This window comes from Balaenoptera physalus, assembly GCF_965194825.1.
Source record: "Balaenoptera physalus genome assembly, chromosome: 6".
Classification (NCBI taxonomy): domain Eukaryota; kingdom Metazoa; phylum Chordata; class Mammalia; order Artiodactyla; family Balaenopteridae; genus Balaenoptera; species Balaenoptera physalus.
This window is the reverse complement of record NC_138885.1, coordinates 3,628,492-3,645,118: the sequence shown is the minus strand read 5'-3', so window position 1 is coordinate 3,645,118 and position 16,627 is coordinate 3,628,492. Positions and strand designations below refer to the sequence as shown.

Below are 16,627 nucleotides of genomic sequence, written 5' to 3'. Positions count from 1 at the left end.
ACAGACAAACAAAAGTTAAGAGAATTCAGCACCACCAAACCAGCTTTACAACAACTGCTAAAGGAACTTCTCTAGGCAGGAAACAAGAGAAGGAAAAGACCTACAATAACAAACCCAAAACAATTAAGAAAATGGTAATAGGAACATACATATGGATAATCACCTTAAATGTAGATGGATTGAATGCTCCAACCAAAAGACACAGACTGGCTGACCAGATAAGAAAACAAGACCCCTATATATGCTGTCTACAAGATACCCAACTCAGACCTAGGGACACATACAGACTGAAAGTGAGGGGATGGAAAAAGATATTCCATGCAAATGGAAATCAAAAGAAAGCTGGAGTGGCAATACTCATATCAGACAAAATAGACTTTAAAATAAAGACTATTACAAGACACAAAGAAGGAAACTACATAATGATCAAGGGATCAATCCAAGACGAAGCTATAACAATTGTAAATATTTATGAACCCAACCTAGGAGCACCTCAATACATACGGCAAATGCTAACAGCCATAAAAGGGGAAATCAACAGTAACACAATAATGGTAGGGGACTTTAAACCCCACTTTCACCAATGGACAGATCATCCAAAATGAAAATAAATAAGGAAACACAAGCTTTAAAACACACATTAGACCAGATAGACTTAATTGATATCTATAGGACATTCCACCCAAAACCAACAGAATACACTTTCTTCTCAAGTGCTCATGGAACATTCTCCAGGATAGATCATATCTTGGGTCACAAATCAAGCCTTGGTAAATTTAAGAATATTGAAATCGTATCAAGTGTGTTTTCCAACCACAATGCTATGGGACTAGATATCAATTACAGGAAAAAAATTGTAAAAAATACAAACACATGGACACTAAACAGTACACTACCAAATGACCAAGAGATCACTGAAGAAATCAAAGAGGAAATAAAAAAATACCTGGAAACAAATGACAATGAAAACACGGCGACCCAAAACCTATGGGATGCAGCAAAAGCTGTTCTAAGAGGGAGGTTTACAGCAATACAATCCTCCCTCAAGAAACAAGAAAAATCTCAAATAAACAAGCTAACCTTACACTTAAAGCAATTAGAGAAAGAAGAACAAAAAAAAACCCCAAAGTTAGTAGAAGGAAAGAAATCATAAAGATCAGATCAGAATAAATGAAAAAAGAAATGAAGGAAACAATAGCAAGGATCAATGAAACTAAAAGCTGGTTCTTTGAGAAGATAAACAAAACTGATAAACCATTAGCCAGACTCATCAAGAAAAAAAGGGAGAAGACTCAAATCAATAGAATGAGAAATGAAAAAGGAGAAGTAACAACTGACACTGCAGAAATACAAAGGATCATGAGAGATTACTACAAGCAACTATATGCCAATAAAATGGACAACCTGGAAGAAATGGACAAATTCTTAAAAAAGCACAACCTTCTGAGACTGAACCAGGAAGAAATAGAAAATATGAACAGAAAATATGACAAGGACTAAAATTGACACTGTGATTAAAAATCTTCCAACAAACAAAAGCCCAGGACCAGATGGCTTCACAGGTGAATTCTGTCAAACATTCAGAGAAGATCTAACACCTATCCTTCTCAAACTCTTCCAAAGTATAGCAGAGAGAGGAACACTCCCAAACTCATTCTACGAGGCCACCATCACCCTGATACCAAAACCAAAGATGTCACAAAAAAAGAAAACTACAGGCCAATATCAGTGATGAACATAGATGCAAAAATTCTCAACAAAATACTAGCCAACAGAATCCAACAGCATATTAAAAGGATCATACACCATGATCAAGTGGGGTGTCTCTCAGGAATGCAAGGATTCTTCAACGTATGCAAATCAATCAATGTGATACACCATATTAACAAATTGAAGGATAAAAACCATATGATAATCTCAATAGATGCAGAAAAAACTTTTGACAAAATTCAACACCGCTTTATGATAAAAACTCTCCAGAAAGTGGGCATAGAGGGAACCTACCTCAACATAAGGAAGGCCATATATGACAAACCCACAGCCAACATTGTTCTCAGTGGTGAAAAACTGAAACCATTTCCCCTAAGATCAGGAACATGACAAGGTTGCCCACTCTCACCACTATTATTCTACATAGTTTTGGAAGTTTTAGCCACAGCAATCAGAGAAGAAAAAGAAATGAAAGGAATCCAAATCGGAAAAGAAGAAGTAAAACTGTCACTGTTTCCAAATGACATGATACTATACATAGAGAATCCTAAAGATGCTACCAGAAAACTACTAGAGCTAATCAATGAATCTGGTAAAGTAGCAGAATACAAAATTAATGCACAGAAATCTCTTTCATACCTATACAGTAACGATGAAAAATCTAAAAGTGAAATTAAGGAAACACTCCCATTTACAACTGCAACAAAAAGAATAAAATACCTAGGAATAAACCTTCCTAAGGAGACAAAAGACCTGTATGCAGAAAACTATAAGACATTGATGAAAGAAATTAAAGACGATACAGACAGATGGAGAGATAGATATACCATGTTCTTGGATTGGAAGAATCAACATTGTGAAAATGACTATACTACCCAAAGCAATGTACAGATTCAATGCAATCCCTATCAAACTACCACTGGCATTTTTCACAGAACTAGAACAAAAAATTTTACAATCTGTATGGAAACACAAAAGACCCCAAATAGCCAAAGCAACCTTGAGAAAGAAAAACGGAGCTGGAGGAATCAGGCTCCCTGACTTCAGACTATACAACAAATCTACAGTAATCAAGACAGTATGGTACTGGCACAAAAACAGAAATATAGATCAATGGAACAGGATAGAAAGCCCAGAGATAAACCCACACACATATGGTCACCTTATGTTTGACAAAGGAGGCAAGAATATACAATGGAGAAAAGACAGCCTCTTCAATAAGTGGTGCTGAGAAAACTGGACAGCTACATGTAAAGAATGAAATTAGAACACTTCCTAACACCATACACAAAAATAAACTCCAAATGGATTAAAGACCTAAATGTAAGGCCAGACACTATAAAACTCTTAGAGGAAAACATAGGCAGAACACTCTATGACATAAATCACAGCAAGATCCTTTTTGACCCAAATCCTAGAGAAATGGAAATAAAAACAAAAATAAACAAATGGGACCTAATGAAACTTAAAAGCTTTTGCACAGCAAAGGAAACCATAAAGAAGACAAAAAGACAACCCTCAGAATGGGAGAAAATATTTGCAAATGAATCAACGGACAAAGGATTAACCTCCAAAATATACAAGCAGCTCACGCAGCTTAATATTAAAAAAACAAACAACCCAATCCAAAAATGGGCAGAAGACCTAAATAGACATTTCTCCAAAAGAAGATATACAGATTGCCAACAAACACATGAAAGGATGCTCAACATTACTAATTAGTAGAGAAATGCAAACAAAAACCACAGTGAAGTATCACCTCACACTGGGCAGAATGGCCATCATCAAAAAATCTAGAAACAATAAATGCTGGAGAGGGTGTGGAGAAAAGGGAACCCTCTTGCACTGTTGGTGGGAATGTAAACTGATACAGCCACTATGGAGAACAGTATGGAGGTTCCTTAAAAAACTAAAAATAGAATTACCATATGACCCAGCAATCCAACTACTGGGCATATACCCTGAGAAAACCATAATTCAAAAAGAGACATGTACCACAATGTTCATTGCAGCTCTATTTACAATAGCCAGGACATGGTACAACCTAAGCGTCCATTGACAGATGAATGGATAAAGAAGACGTGGCACATATATACAGTGGAATATTACTCAGCCATGAAAAGAAATGTAATTGAGTTATTTGCAGTGAGGTGGATGGACCTAGAGTCTGTCATACAGAGTGAAGTAAGTCAGAAAGAGAAAAACAAATACCATATGCTAACACATATATATGGAATCTAAAAAAACAAAATGGTTGTGATGAACCTAGGGGCAGGACAGAAATAAAGATGCAGATGTAGAGAATGGACTTGAGGACACGGGGAGGGGGAAGGGTAAGCAGGGACGAAGTCAGAGAGTAACACTGACATATATACACTGGCAAATGTAAAATAGATAGCTAGTGGGAAGTAGTTACCTAGCACAGGGAGATCAGCTTGGTGCTTTGTGATCACGTAGAGGGGTGGGATATGGAGGGTGGGAGGGAGGTGCAAGAGGGAGGGGATATGGGGATATATGTATACATATAGCTGATTCTTTTTGTGCTACAGCAGAAACTAACACAACATTGTAAAGCAGTTATACTCCAATAAAGTTGTTTTAAGAAAAAAAATGTCGTACAGTAGTCCCCCTTTATCTGCAGGCTATACCCTCCAAGAGCTCCAGTGGTTGCCTGAAACCTCAAATAGTACTGAACTCTATATATACTATGTTTTTTCCTATACATACAGATGTACATACATACCTATGATAATGTTTAATTTGTAAATTAGGCACAGTGAGAGATTAATAACAACACTGATAAAATAGAACAATTATGACAATATACTGTAATAAAAGTTATGTGAATGTAGTCTCTCTCTCTCTAAATATCTTATTGTACAAATGTAATGACTCTTTCATCTTAACTAAGCACTTATCATGCACTGTGGCCATAACTTTTCCAGTTTGAGGTGTGACAGCGAAACTTGCACAAATTTCTTTTTCCTTCTTCACAATTTATGGATAGAAGATTCTAAGTGTAGATCTTATTGACCTCAGAATACAATTTTTTTCTTTCCTTTCCTTATTAAGTTCAAAACTTTCACCTTTTCACTTAAAGGAAGCATTTTACAGCTTCTCTTTGGCATATCCAAATTGTCAGCATCACTACTCTTGTGCTTTGGGGCTGTTTTAAGTAAAATAAGGGTTGCATGAACACAAGCCCTGCGATATCCAGTAGTCGATGTGATAACTGAGTTGCTACTAAGTGACTAAATGGATGGTATACAATGGGCAAAGTGATATTCATGTCCGGGGCAGGATGGAATGAGATTTCATCATACTACTCAGAGCAGCATGCCATTTAAAGTTTATGAATTGCTTATTCCTGGAATTTTCTATTAACATTTTTGGACCACGTTGACTTTGGGTAACTGAAAACAAGGAAAGTGAAACCTTGCATAAAGGGAACTACTATATTTACATACAATGGAATATTACTGAGCCATAAAAAGGAATGATGTTCTGACATACGCTACAATATGGATGAAGCTTGAAAACATTATACTAAGTGACATGAGCCAGTCACACAAGGACAAATATTGTACATTTCACTTATATGAAATATCTAGAATAGGCAAATTCATAGAGGCAGAAAGTAGGTTAGTGATTAGCAGAGACTAGGGGAGAGGAGAAATGGGAGATAACTGCTTTATGGGTATAGAGTTTCTGTTTGGAGTGATGGAATAGTTTTGGAAATAGACAGTGGTGAGGGTTGCACAACACTGTTAATGTAATTAATGCCACTGAATTGTACATTTAAAAATGGCTAAAATGGCAAGTTTTGTTATATATATGCTACTGCAACAAAAAAAGAATAAGCAAAGGACTAGATTCATTCAGCATAAAAGTTTTCATACAGAAATAGTATTTGATTTTATATTGCTTCACAAACAGTGATGCATATAGGTATAGGTTGATACTCTTTAGTTTTTTCAAAATTTACGAAGACGTTCATCATGTAATCACTTATAATAGAAAAAAAAAAAAACTGGGAGCAACCTAACAACCAACGACAGCTGAACAGTTAGACAAATTACGGTAATTAACTTCACGGGAAATTATACCGTCATTAAAATAATCATTATGTAGCAACGTAAAAACTGATTATGACATATTAAGTAAAAAGGATATTTTGTATATTGTCATTGCAATTGTACTTTAGGTGGGAAAACAGTAACTATTCGGCTAGGGTTGTGGGATTGAGTAATTTTAAAATATTGTCCCATGTTTTCTGTAATTTTGGTATATTTTACTAAAAATAAATCAGTAAATTGGACGGTGCGATCACGAGCTCACTGCTCCAGTGCGGAGACACATGACTTCCCTTTCCTCAGCGGTCCCATTCGAGTTTGCACAGCTGACTTGTCTTGGTTTCAGGCCCCAGGGGCGGCTCTCTGCGGACCCCCGAACAGCTTTGTGAGGGACCACGATCCCAGCGAAGGCTGCGTCTTGCTGGCGCTCTTCCAGTCCTAAATACCGCATGGGACGCCCACTAAAACCTACCTGTTTACCTGAGAGGCAAACTTAACTGGGGGTCCTGCATTTGCATGGCCAAGTCTGAAGCTCGGCCTCTGCGCCCACCCACCTTCCACCTCACCCCACTCCTCGCCGCCGCCGCCTCTCCTAACGCGCTCCTCCCCCTCCTCCCCCCTCTCACCCCCTCCCGGAGCCCGGGCTCCACCCCGCCCCTGCCGAGCCCCGGTCCCCCGCACCCCAGTGGCTCTGGGCCGCGGAGCCGGCCCCCGCCTCCAGGCCCGGCGGGCGAGCGCGCAGGCGCGGAGGGCGGGCGGGCGCGGGCGGAATGGGGACTGCAGCGACTGCAGCGGCGGCGGCCGGGGAGGGGGCGCGCAGCCCGAGCCCCGCCGCCGTGTCGCTCGGCCTGGGCGTGGCCGTGGTGTCGAGCCTGGTGAACGGGTCCACCTTCGTGCTGCAGAAGAAGGGCATCGTGCGCGCCAAGCGGCGAGGTAGGGCGGGCCGCGGCCCTGCTCGGGGTGGGGGCGGGGGCGTGGAGGGAGCAGCCGCCGGCCGTGGGGAGGGGAGCAGCCGCGGGGGTGTGTTCCGGTCGTCGCCGGAGTGGGGTCCGGAGACGGGGCGGGGCACCTCGGAGGGCCAGCTGCGCGGGCGCGAGGCCCCTAGACCACCCGCAGCACAGGCGCGGACGCGGTCCTGTGCGCCAGAAGCGCCGCCGCCGCGGCGAAGCCTGGTCCTCCAGCAGCTCCGGAGGCGGCCTGGGAATTAGCCGGTGCGCCCTAAGCGGTGGTAGTTGTGTCGCCGCCACGGTTTCTCTCCCTTCCCAGCGCTGGCGAAGCCTTCTTCAGTTTTATAAGGTTTCTCCAGCTGACTTCTTTCCTCCCTCCCAGACCCAATCGCTTTGCAGCCGTGCAGCCCACCGACCTGCCCTCTGGTTGGCGCCCAGGCGTCCCTGTCACCCGCACCCACCGGCTGCTAGGGAAAGCTTCCTGTTTGCAGTATCCCCCGAATGGTCGGAGCCCAGTGCCTGCTCAGAAGGAGCGACGGGCCTCCCGCCTTTGCTGTGACTCCAGCCTGGGGTGCACTTGGAGGGCAGGACCTGCTGACTTCTCGCCCCCTGCAGTGGCCACACCAGTGCAGAAGTAAGAGCTGTGTGCTAGGCAGCTGTGTGCTAGGCAGAAGTAAGAGCTGTGTGCTAGGTGGGACCTGCGGGCCAAGGAGGCGCTCGCTCTCAGGGTCGAGCGAGAGGTCTGACCTTTCCTGTGGCTTCTGTTCCTGGGGTCCTTGATTGAACCATCTCTGGTTTAGATTTGACCCATCTGACTACAAGTGATCTTCATTGTGAAGAACACTCAAGGAAGATTAAAACCACCAAAAATGGGCCAACTGAGTATTCCTTGGGTGGATAAGCCACCAAACACCACTGCTTATCAATGTGGAAAGTGTAAGATGTAGCAGAGTTCTTTGCCAGTGCTCTTCTGTGCTAAGAGAGGCCTGAGACAGTTTACTGAACGCAAGATGTAGCATGCTTTGAGACTGAAAATGAACGTGTCCAGAAGGACTGAGAGAGTCTTGTGGTTGTTCTACAAGAATAGTGTTAGGAGCTCTCTGGGAAGGAGGAAACCGCCAGGTCATGGGTTTAAGAATAAGTAAACTTATTTAATAGTTCAGATTCTATAACGCAAGTGAAACTCTCTTCAGTGCCCTGGATGATCAGTCAGGAGTGAATTGAGGAAAGAGATAAAGGGGCCTACAATCTCGAGTGAAAATACAAAATCATAGATATTTGTTAAAGAATTCAACTTCGAAGTGAAAACGTTGCAGTCTGTACATAAAATCTAAATAAAACCAAGCGTGGTTTCCCTAGGATGCAGATGTATCTCTAAGGTAATAAATGGACGTCTGGCAGTAGTACACTTTTCCGGGAGCACCTGTCAGTTTGAGGGGCTCCAGGGGTGGGTGACATGTTCGTCATGATTCAGAAATAAACAACACACGTGCCCTTGATAGGATAGGTACATGATCTCCAGAACCCATGACCCCAGTCTAACCGTGAGAAAAACATCACACAAACCTGAATTCAGGAACAGCCTGCAAAGTACCTGACCAGTCCTCCTGCCAAGGTCGTAAAGTCTGACAGACTGTCGCAGCCAGGAGGAGCCTGAGGACACATGGCCATAAGACATAAGGTAAAATCTAAGGAAACCTGAATATAGACTTCAGTTAACAGAAAACAATAATTATTGAGTAAAACTAAATATGTTATTTCAGCTCAGCTTATGTGTTCAAGGGAATTAGGGACTAAGAAAATAAAAAACACAGCAACCTGAAAAAAAAAAACATTATTCATGCTTTTATTTATACCTGCGTACTATGCCCTTAAATAAATGAGTGGAAATGTGATATTTGCTGATTTCATACTTCTCCAGTTACTACCCACCACTACTAATTCAAGCTAGCTGGCTTGCTCATAATGGTGGAAGACAGACATATAGTCTTGTTTTGATAAATTTAGTTTTGATTTGCTCAACAGACATTCACAAAACTCTTATTATGTGCCAAGCACTGTTGTAGGTATTGAGGATGCGTAGTTTTAGCATCTACTCCCCCTGAAACCTTTTTCTACCTCTGCTAATGAGCAACATAGTTGGCCGTTGTGAAATGACTGAAATGGGGGAGATGGGAGGGAAGAGAAGGTGGCTAAAAACTGGGGAGTCAAGTTCTTGTGCTAAGGGAGACCTGATGGTCTTACACTGTAAAAAGCTGTCTCGCTGAAAGTTTCAGCTTTATGGCATTGCCATGCACCAGCATTTCTTTCAAGTCTCAGCTTCAGGAGAGCCAGGTTCTGGTCACAGACCTTCCTTTGTGGGGGAGGAGTTGGGGTGCAGCTTTCTCTGTTACCAGCTTTCACTCACTCTTGAAAGTACCTTCCCAGTGAATGGAATATCTTTCATGGAATGGAATGGATAGGCTAGGAGCACCATGCACAACACAGGCTCAAGGTGAACTGCCTCACTCCTGGTGTGGCTTTGATAGACCCTGAAGATGGGAAGAGGGCAGGGGACACCTGGGGCCACAGGTCATTGATAGTATGTTTAGTGTTAGAGCCCACTTGAAGCGGAGCTTAGAAGAGAGAAACAAGGTAACCATCAAGTCTGAAGATAACTTGTTGAAAGCCAGTTGCAACATTAGAATTTTGTGCTGGTGGATAGGTGAGGATGGCCTGGGAGCCTCTTAACTGGGGGGGATGATGTCCTGCCCTCAGACAGACATTGTGGAGACAACCTCAGGAAAGTCATAGAATTGCATAGATGAGTAACTCTATGTAGAATGTCCTAGGCCAGGAAGAACCACGATCTTTTTAAAATCCCTTTCATCAAAACTGGGAGATACCACCTAACACACATTAGGATGGCTATTGTTTAAAAAAAAAAAAAAAAAAGCAGAAAATAACAAGGATTGGTGAGGATGTTGAGAAATTGGAACCCTTGTGCCCTGTTGGTGGGAATGTAAAATGGTGCAGCTGCTATGAAAAACAGTAGGGAGGTTCTTCAAAAAATTAAATGTAGAACTACCATATGACCCAGCAATTCCACTTCTGAGTATATATATCCAGAAGAAATGAAAGCAGGGACTTGAACAGATATTTGCACACCCATGTTCATAGCAGCAGTATTCACAGTAGAGAAAATGTGGAACAAATTGTGGTATATACGTTCAGAGGAATATTATTTAGTCTAAAAAAGGAAGGAAATCCTGACACAGGCTACAACATGGATGAGCCTTGAGGACATTATGCTAAGGGAAATAAACCAGTCACAAAAGGACAAACCTTGTATGATTCCACTCGTATGAGGTACCTAGAATAGTCAAATTCACAGAGACAGAAAGTAGAATGGTGTTGCAGGGGGCTGTGAGGAGGGGGGATGGGCACAGAGTGTCTGTTGTGGAGGATGGGGTAGTTCTGGAGATGGATGGTGGTGATGATTGCACAACAAGGTGAATGTACTTAACGCCATGGAACTGTACACTTAAAAATGGTTAAGGGCTTCCCTGGTGGCGCAGTGGTTGAGAATCTGCCTGCCAATGCAGGGGACACGGGTTCGAGCCCTGGTCTGGGAAGATCCCACATGCCACGGAGCAACTAGGCCCGTGAGCCACAACTACTGAGCCTGCGCGTCTGGAGCCTGTGCTCCGCAACAAGAGAGGCCGCGACAGTGAGAGGCCCGCACACCGCGATGAAGAGTGGTCCCCGCTTGCCGCAACTAGAGAAAGCCCTCGCATAGAAACGAAGACCCAACACAGCCAAAACAATAAAAAATAAATAAATAAGTCAGGAGCTCTAAAAAAAAAAAAAGGTTAAAATGCTAAATATTATGTTATATATATTTTACCACCATAAAAAAAGTCCCGTTCAGATTTCTTAGTCTCCTTCGTGAGAGTACAGCCTAGTGGTGTAGTCACACGGTTAAGATGCTCGGAGGTGAGTGAGTTGCCCTGTGAGAGTGGAAACTGGGATCCAAGCATCCCGCCTGCTAGTCTCAAGCCTTCTGTACTGACTTTGAAGGGCATGTGCTCTCTGGTCATGGAATGTGCACATTTTCTCCTTGCCTCTCTTGCCATTCCCAGGCACACACCTAGGTGCGTGTACCCCCAAACCCAGAGCTGAAGACAGACACATGTTATCTTCACCCCTGCAGCCCTTTGACTCTGTGGTTAGTTTCTCCAGCTTCTGTAAACCCTCCAGACCCTGACAGATGAGGTCAGCTTCCTCTCCTGCCGTGTGTCTTCCTGGTGCCTGTCCTCAGCCCCTTCCTGCCCCTGAAACCTGTGGTATGATGGCTTGTTGCCTTGTCTGTGCTCCCCCTGGATCCTGGCTCTTCAAGGCAGGGCACATGTCCTGTCCACTGGGAGGCATGTGGTGGACACTCAGTAATGCTATCTAATTGGCCATGAGTAACCCTGGAGTAAAGAGGGTAAAACCAAACCTCGTATTTTATTTCTGAGCTTTCTTCCAATTATTCAGAGCTGACCTCATTTACCTGGGGCCTCCACTAAGTAACAGAATCCAGAGTTACTGCTAGATCTGAAAATCTGTAACCCTGTTATCTATCTAGCTCCAAGGGGAGATTGTTGATAAGGAACATGGTGAGAATAGGGCGAGTGTTAAGAGCATTTGAATGGCTCCACAGCCTGTACACATCTGGTTTACCTGATAGTATTTCCATGAGAAGAGAAGATAAAGAAGGCTGCTACTTACGGAAGACTTACGATGTCCCTGACTCATGCATCGGTCATGTTCCGTGGGCTGACTGGACTCAGATGGGCCCCGCTTCCTTGGGGTCTCCAGTGGGTTGCAGTCAGATGGTGGCTGGGGCTAGAGTCATCTGAGATGACTTCTTCATCCCTTGTCTGGGATAGCTGAGACAGCGAGGTGGTTCCTGAGCCACCTCCCCCCGCTCACCCACCACCTTTTTTCATCCCTCCATGTAGTCTCTTCACACGTGGCCACCTTGGGCTTCCTTACACCATAGTGGTCTCAGGGAAGTCAGACCCCTTACATGGTGGATAGCTTCCCCTAGACCAAACCTTCCAAAGACTAAGGTGAGAGCCGAATGGATCCTTGTGACCTAGCCTTGGAGGTCTTACAGTACCACTTCTGCCACATTCTGTTGGTGTACTCAGGGCCAACCCAGGTTAAGTGTGGGAGGGGATGGCCTAGGGACATGGATCCCAGGAGGTGTGATACAGGAGAGGAAGTTGAGGCATGCACCCGATACAGGTGTGGTGGCACCAGGATTTGAACCTAGCTTGGGCTGACTTTGAAGGTGGTTTCTCTCTCCTGCTCCCTGTGGGAAAGGTGAGGGGGAAGATACATAAATTCACCTATAGATAAGACTTTTCTGATGAGGGGCTTCACAGTCTATGTGGAAAAAGCTGGTACTCGGATACTGGTTTATTATAAATAAATATAATAATACCCCTAACATTAAGTATAAATAATACCCCGAAACATTAAGGCAAATAAGAATTTCTTATCATTTTCATGTGACACATGTGGGAGTAGATCACTAATATAAGTTCCTACATGAAATACCCTTTGGTCTTAATGAATTTCTGTTGGACAGAGTATATTTTTTCTTCGAAAATGTTTATACATAAATAGTATAAAATATAATGTAATTTGTATTTCCAGCCCTTAAAGTCCTCAATGAGTAGCCAACCAGTCCTTTTTTAAAAAAAAAAATGTAGCCATGAGCGGCTAAAAAAGACCACTTTTCAAGAAGAATATGCTCCATCCCACACTCCCTAATATTTCCGGGCCAGGAACCTGTGACGGGAAACTGACCCCTCTTAGATATTGCCTGGGTCAGCCAGGGAGGGTGGGCAGGCAGAGGGTTTACCTTGCATGTTCATGCCCAGTCAGAGCTCTTTGGTATGATATGATTACTCAGCAGAGTATATCATGAATTCCCAGAACCTGGGCATAGTCATGCTTTTAAAAGAGCATCTTCTTCTTGGTTATAGAAATATGGTCATTGTTTAAAATCTGGGAAGTACATACAATTACGAATAGGAAAATAAAAAGCATTCATCTCCTCACCTTCAGGTAACTACTGTTACAATTAGGGTGTATTTCTTCCTCGTCACATTCAATACTTGTATTTCAAAATTGAATTTTAATGAATAAATCCTGTGTGCAAAATATATATAACACGTATGTAGCGTATAGAGAATAATAAACACCACCTATCAAACATCCCAAAAAAATTATATATATCTTTAAAATCTTAAAAAAGACCTTTTTACTATGGAAAATGTCAAACATATACATAGAGAAAATAGTGTAATAGACCCCCATATACCTATCCCCCAGCTTCAACAATCATTAGTCTGAGCCAATCTCATTTCATTTATACCCCAGTGCCCCTCTTCTGCCCCCACCCCAGTGGAATTGTTGACACAAATTCCAGGCAGAATACCATCTCATCTATGTATTTCAGTGAGTATCTCCTTGTTAAACATAACTGTAATACCTTTATTGCACCTAAAAATTAACAATAACTCTTTAATATTCTCACATACCTGGTCAGTGTTCAAATTTCTGTGATTATCTCATCAGTTTTTCCCAGTTTGTCTTTTAGAATCAGGATCCAGTTTTGATCCATACATTGCTGTTGGGTGGTACACCTCTTCATCATGTACTTTGAAAACTGCGTGCCAGTTTATGTCCTGTGGTTGCTCTCAGTCTGTCATCCCCATGCTGTTAAATATCCTTTGAAAAAATATTCAGTGGCTGCATGAATGTTACCATTCTCCTTTTGTAGGACATGAGTGTTTCCAGTTTCTTTGCTAGTATAATATGTTATGTTGAATATCTTTGCATATGAATGTTTGGATAGCTCCCTCAGAGTTTTAAAAGTGGTGATGTTTCAATAAACTGTGTGTATATAGTATAGTACGTGTGAGTGTAAGAGTCATGACTGAGAGTTCATTTTCTTAGATTGTTCTGTTCACATCAACAGAACCTGACAGTACAGGTATAAATGCCTGACATCTACCTGTCGTGGAGACAGGAATTGGCCACTTTGGCTTCTCTGTACTCAGGGTGAGTGGGGGCAGCCCTGGTTTCAGAGAAAGGGAGAGGGAAAATGCTGCAGTAAAGGTGAGGAGGAAGAGGGCACTTTTCAAGGGCAGATACCATGCCTTGGGAGTCTTTATAAGTCTTTGTATTCACCAAGGAACGTGATGCTTCCAGTAAACATTTGATAGAGAGCTTCCCTGGAGGGAGTATGTGTTAATATATACTGGACTTATTCCCTGTGAAACATCGAATGTCATTTCCCACAGAAACTGTGAGAAACTGTCACAGCGGTTATTGCATTATGGTCAGCATTGTGTGGGCTAACCTAGAAGTTTAGCTATTGTTTATAAACTATTTTTTCTTTTTAAATATTGGAGTATAATTATATATAGTCAGCTGCGTAGACCTTAAGGGTCAGTTTGGTGAGGTGTTTTTTTTTTTTTTTTTACAAGAATGATTTTTTAAAAAAATATTTATTCTTTTTTATTTATTTATTTTATTATTTATTTTTTTGGGCTGTGTCGGGTCTTAGTTGCCGCACACCAGATCTTCGTTGCGGTGCGTGGGCTTCTCTTTAATTGTGGCGTGAGGGTTTTCTCTCTCTAGTTATGGCGCACAGGCTCCAGAGCACGTGGGCTCTGTAGTTTGCGTCACACAGGCTCTCTAGTTGAGGTGCGCCGGCTCAGTAGCTGTGGCGTGAGGGCTTAGTTGCCCCATGGCATGTGGGATCTTAGTTCCCTGACCAGGGATTGAACCGCGTCCGTGGCCTTGGGAGGCAGGTTCTTTACCACTGGACCACTGGGAAAGTCCCAGTTTGGTGAGTTTTGACAAATAAATATACCTGTGTAACCAACACCTCGGTAAAGAAATTGATTATTGCTGTCACCCTAGAAAGTTCTCTAGTGTTCTTTTTCATTCTGTCCTCCCTACACCAGAGGGTCTGCTCCTCTAGTATCCATCTGCATAGATTGAATTAGTTTTGCCTGTTCTTGAACTTCATATAAATGGAATCATGAATACAGTATGTATTCTCTTATGTCTACTCTTCTTTCTTTCCTTCATCATGGTTTGCATATTCATCGTGATATGTGTATCAGTCGTACTTATATTGCTAAGTAGTGTTCCATTGTTTGAATATACCACAATTTGCTTATCTATTCTGAAAATTTGGTTGTTTCCAAATTTTTGCTGTTTGAGGAAAGCTGCAATGACAATTCTTACATAATTCTTTTTTGACTTAAAGTATTCATATCTTCGGGGTAAATACCTTGGAGCATTGCTGGATCATGCAGTGCTGGATCATGGAGTAGGTATATAATTAAATTTTAAGAACTGCTGAACATTTTCTAACTACAGTTGTACCATTTTACCCTCCCATCAGCAATGAATGAGAGTTCCAGGTGCTCCACATTCTCTCCAACATTTGGTGTTGTCACCTGTTTAATTTTAGCCATTCTGGTGAGTGTACAGTGGTATCTCATTGTGATTTTAATTTGCATTCCCCTGATACCTAATGATATTGAGCATCTTTTGATGAGTTTATTGGCCATTTGTATACCCTCTTTTTGAGGTGTCTTTTCAAGACTTTTTCCTGTATTTTACTGGATTGTATCTTTTTATTATTGATAGTGTGCATTATACATAACATGTATGTATAATCTGGATACAAGTCCTTTGGCAGATTTAGGAATTGAAAATATTTTCTCTGAGGCTTGTCTTTTCATTTTCTTAATGTTTCCTCTTGAAGAGCAGAAATTTTTAATTTTGATGAAGTCTTAACTTATCATTTTTTTCCTTCTGTGTGGTTAGTACTTTTTGATTTCTGCCAAAAAAAAATCTTTGTTTCTCCTCAGGTCACAATGGCATCCTCATGTGTTTTCCTCTAGGAATTTTATAGCTTTAGCTTTTACCTTTAGGTCTGTAAGCCATCTTGAGTTAATTTTTGTATATGAGTGAAGTATGAATCAAGGTTCAGTATTTTCCCTACTGGTATCCATTTGGTTCAGCATCATTTGTTGAGGAAATTTCTCTATTGAATTATACTGTTGCTTTAGTCCATGATCTGACTGTACATGTGTGAGTCTATTTCTGAACTCTATTCTGTTTTATTGTATATGTCTATCCTTACGCCAGTCTGTATTGATTATGTAGTTTTATAATCTTAAAATCAGATAGTATAAGTCATACAGTTTTGTTCTTCTTTTTCAAGATTGCCCAACTATTTCTTTAGGAAAATAAGTTCTGCATATCTAATAACCAACATACAAAAGAACTTCAAGTACTAAATCCACTCATAAATTGGTGAATACCAAGTGCTCAAATTGAGTCGAATTAATGCCCTCATCTAGCTGTGTTGGTGTCAGGAAAGAAATTTTCTTGATAGTCCTTTTTTAAGAACTCTGTAAAAACTATGTAGTATCTTTTTACACATTTTTTAAAGTTAACTTTAAGTTTTTAAAGTTTTACACATTTTCAAGTTAATTAATTCGTAAAGGACTTAGTGATCCACTCTTGCTTTGCTGATAGGAGCAGCTCTGCTGTTGCTGTCCGGAGCACACACGAGTGGAAGCAGTTTTGCTGTGGTATAATCAGAAAGGAAATAAACTAGACGACTGCCTGTATTTTTGTGCTAGAAAGTCATATTTTAAGGACATTTCTGATACACATTTAAACCCAAATGGAAGGTTTTAAAAGCCACGAGTCCATGGTTGGACAACATCAATGCCAATTGATATTATCATCCTGACAAGTCTCTTTTGTATTTGCACAACACTTCTTTGTCTTGTAGTTCAGCTGTTGTAAACAACCGTTCAACTCTCA

The 16,627-nt window shown here is 41.7% G+C and overlaps 1 protein-coding gene across 3 annotated transcripts in view; it reads left to right on the top strand.

Annotated features, from left to right (window-relative positions):
- Positions 1-6,507: 6,507 nt before the first annotated feature.
- Positions 6,508-16,627, top strand: part of NIPA1 (NIPA magnesium transporter 1) — a 41,351-nt gene continuing 31,231 nt past the window's right edge. Inside the window, exons 1-2 of one of the 3 annotated variants that reach the window (XM_082465705.1) lie at positions 6,578-6,716; positions 7,113-7,364. In XM_082465705.1, coding sequence (XP_082321831.1) covers positions 7,232-7,364 — 133 coding nt within the window. In that variant the 5' untranslated portion in view covers positions 6,578-6,716; positions 7,113-7,231. Of the gene's footprint in view, positions 6,717-7,112; positions 7,365-16,627 lie in introns of all 3 variants that reach the window. The other 2 variants (XM_082465704.1, XM_082465706.1) reach the window with 2 other exon arrangements.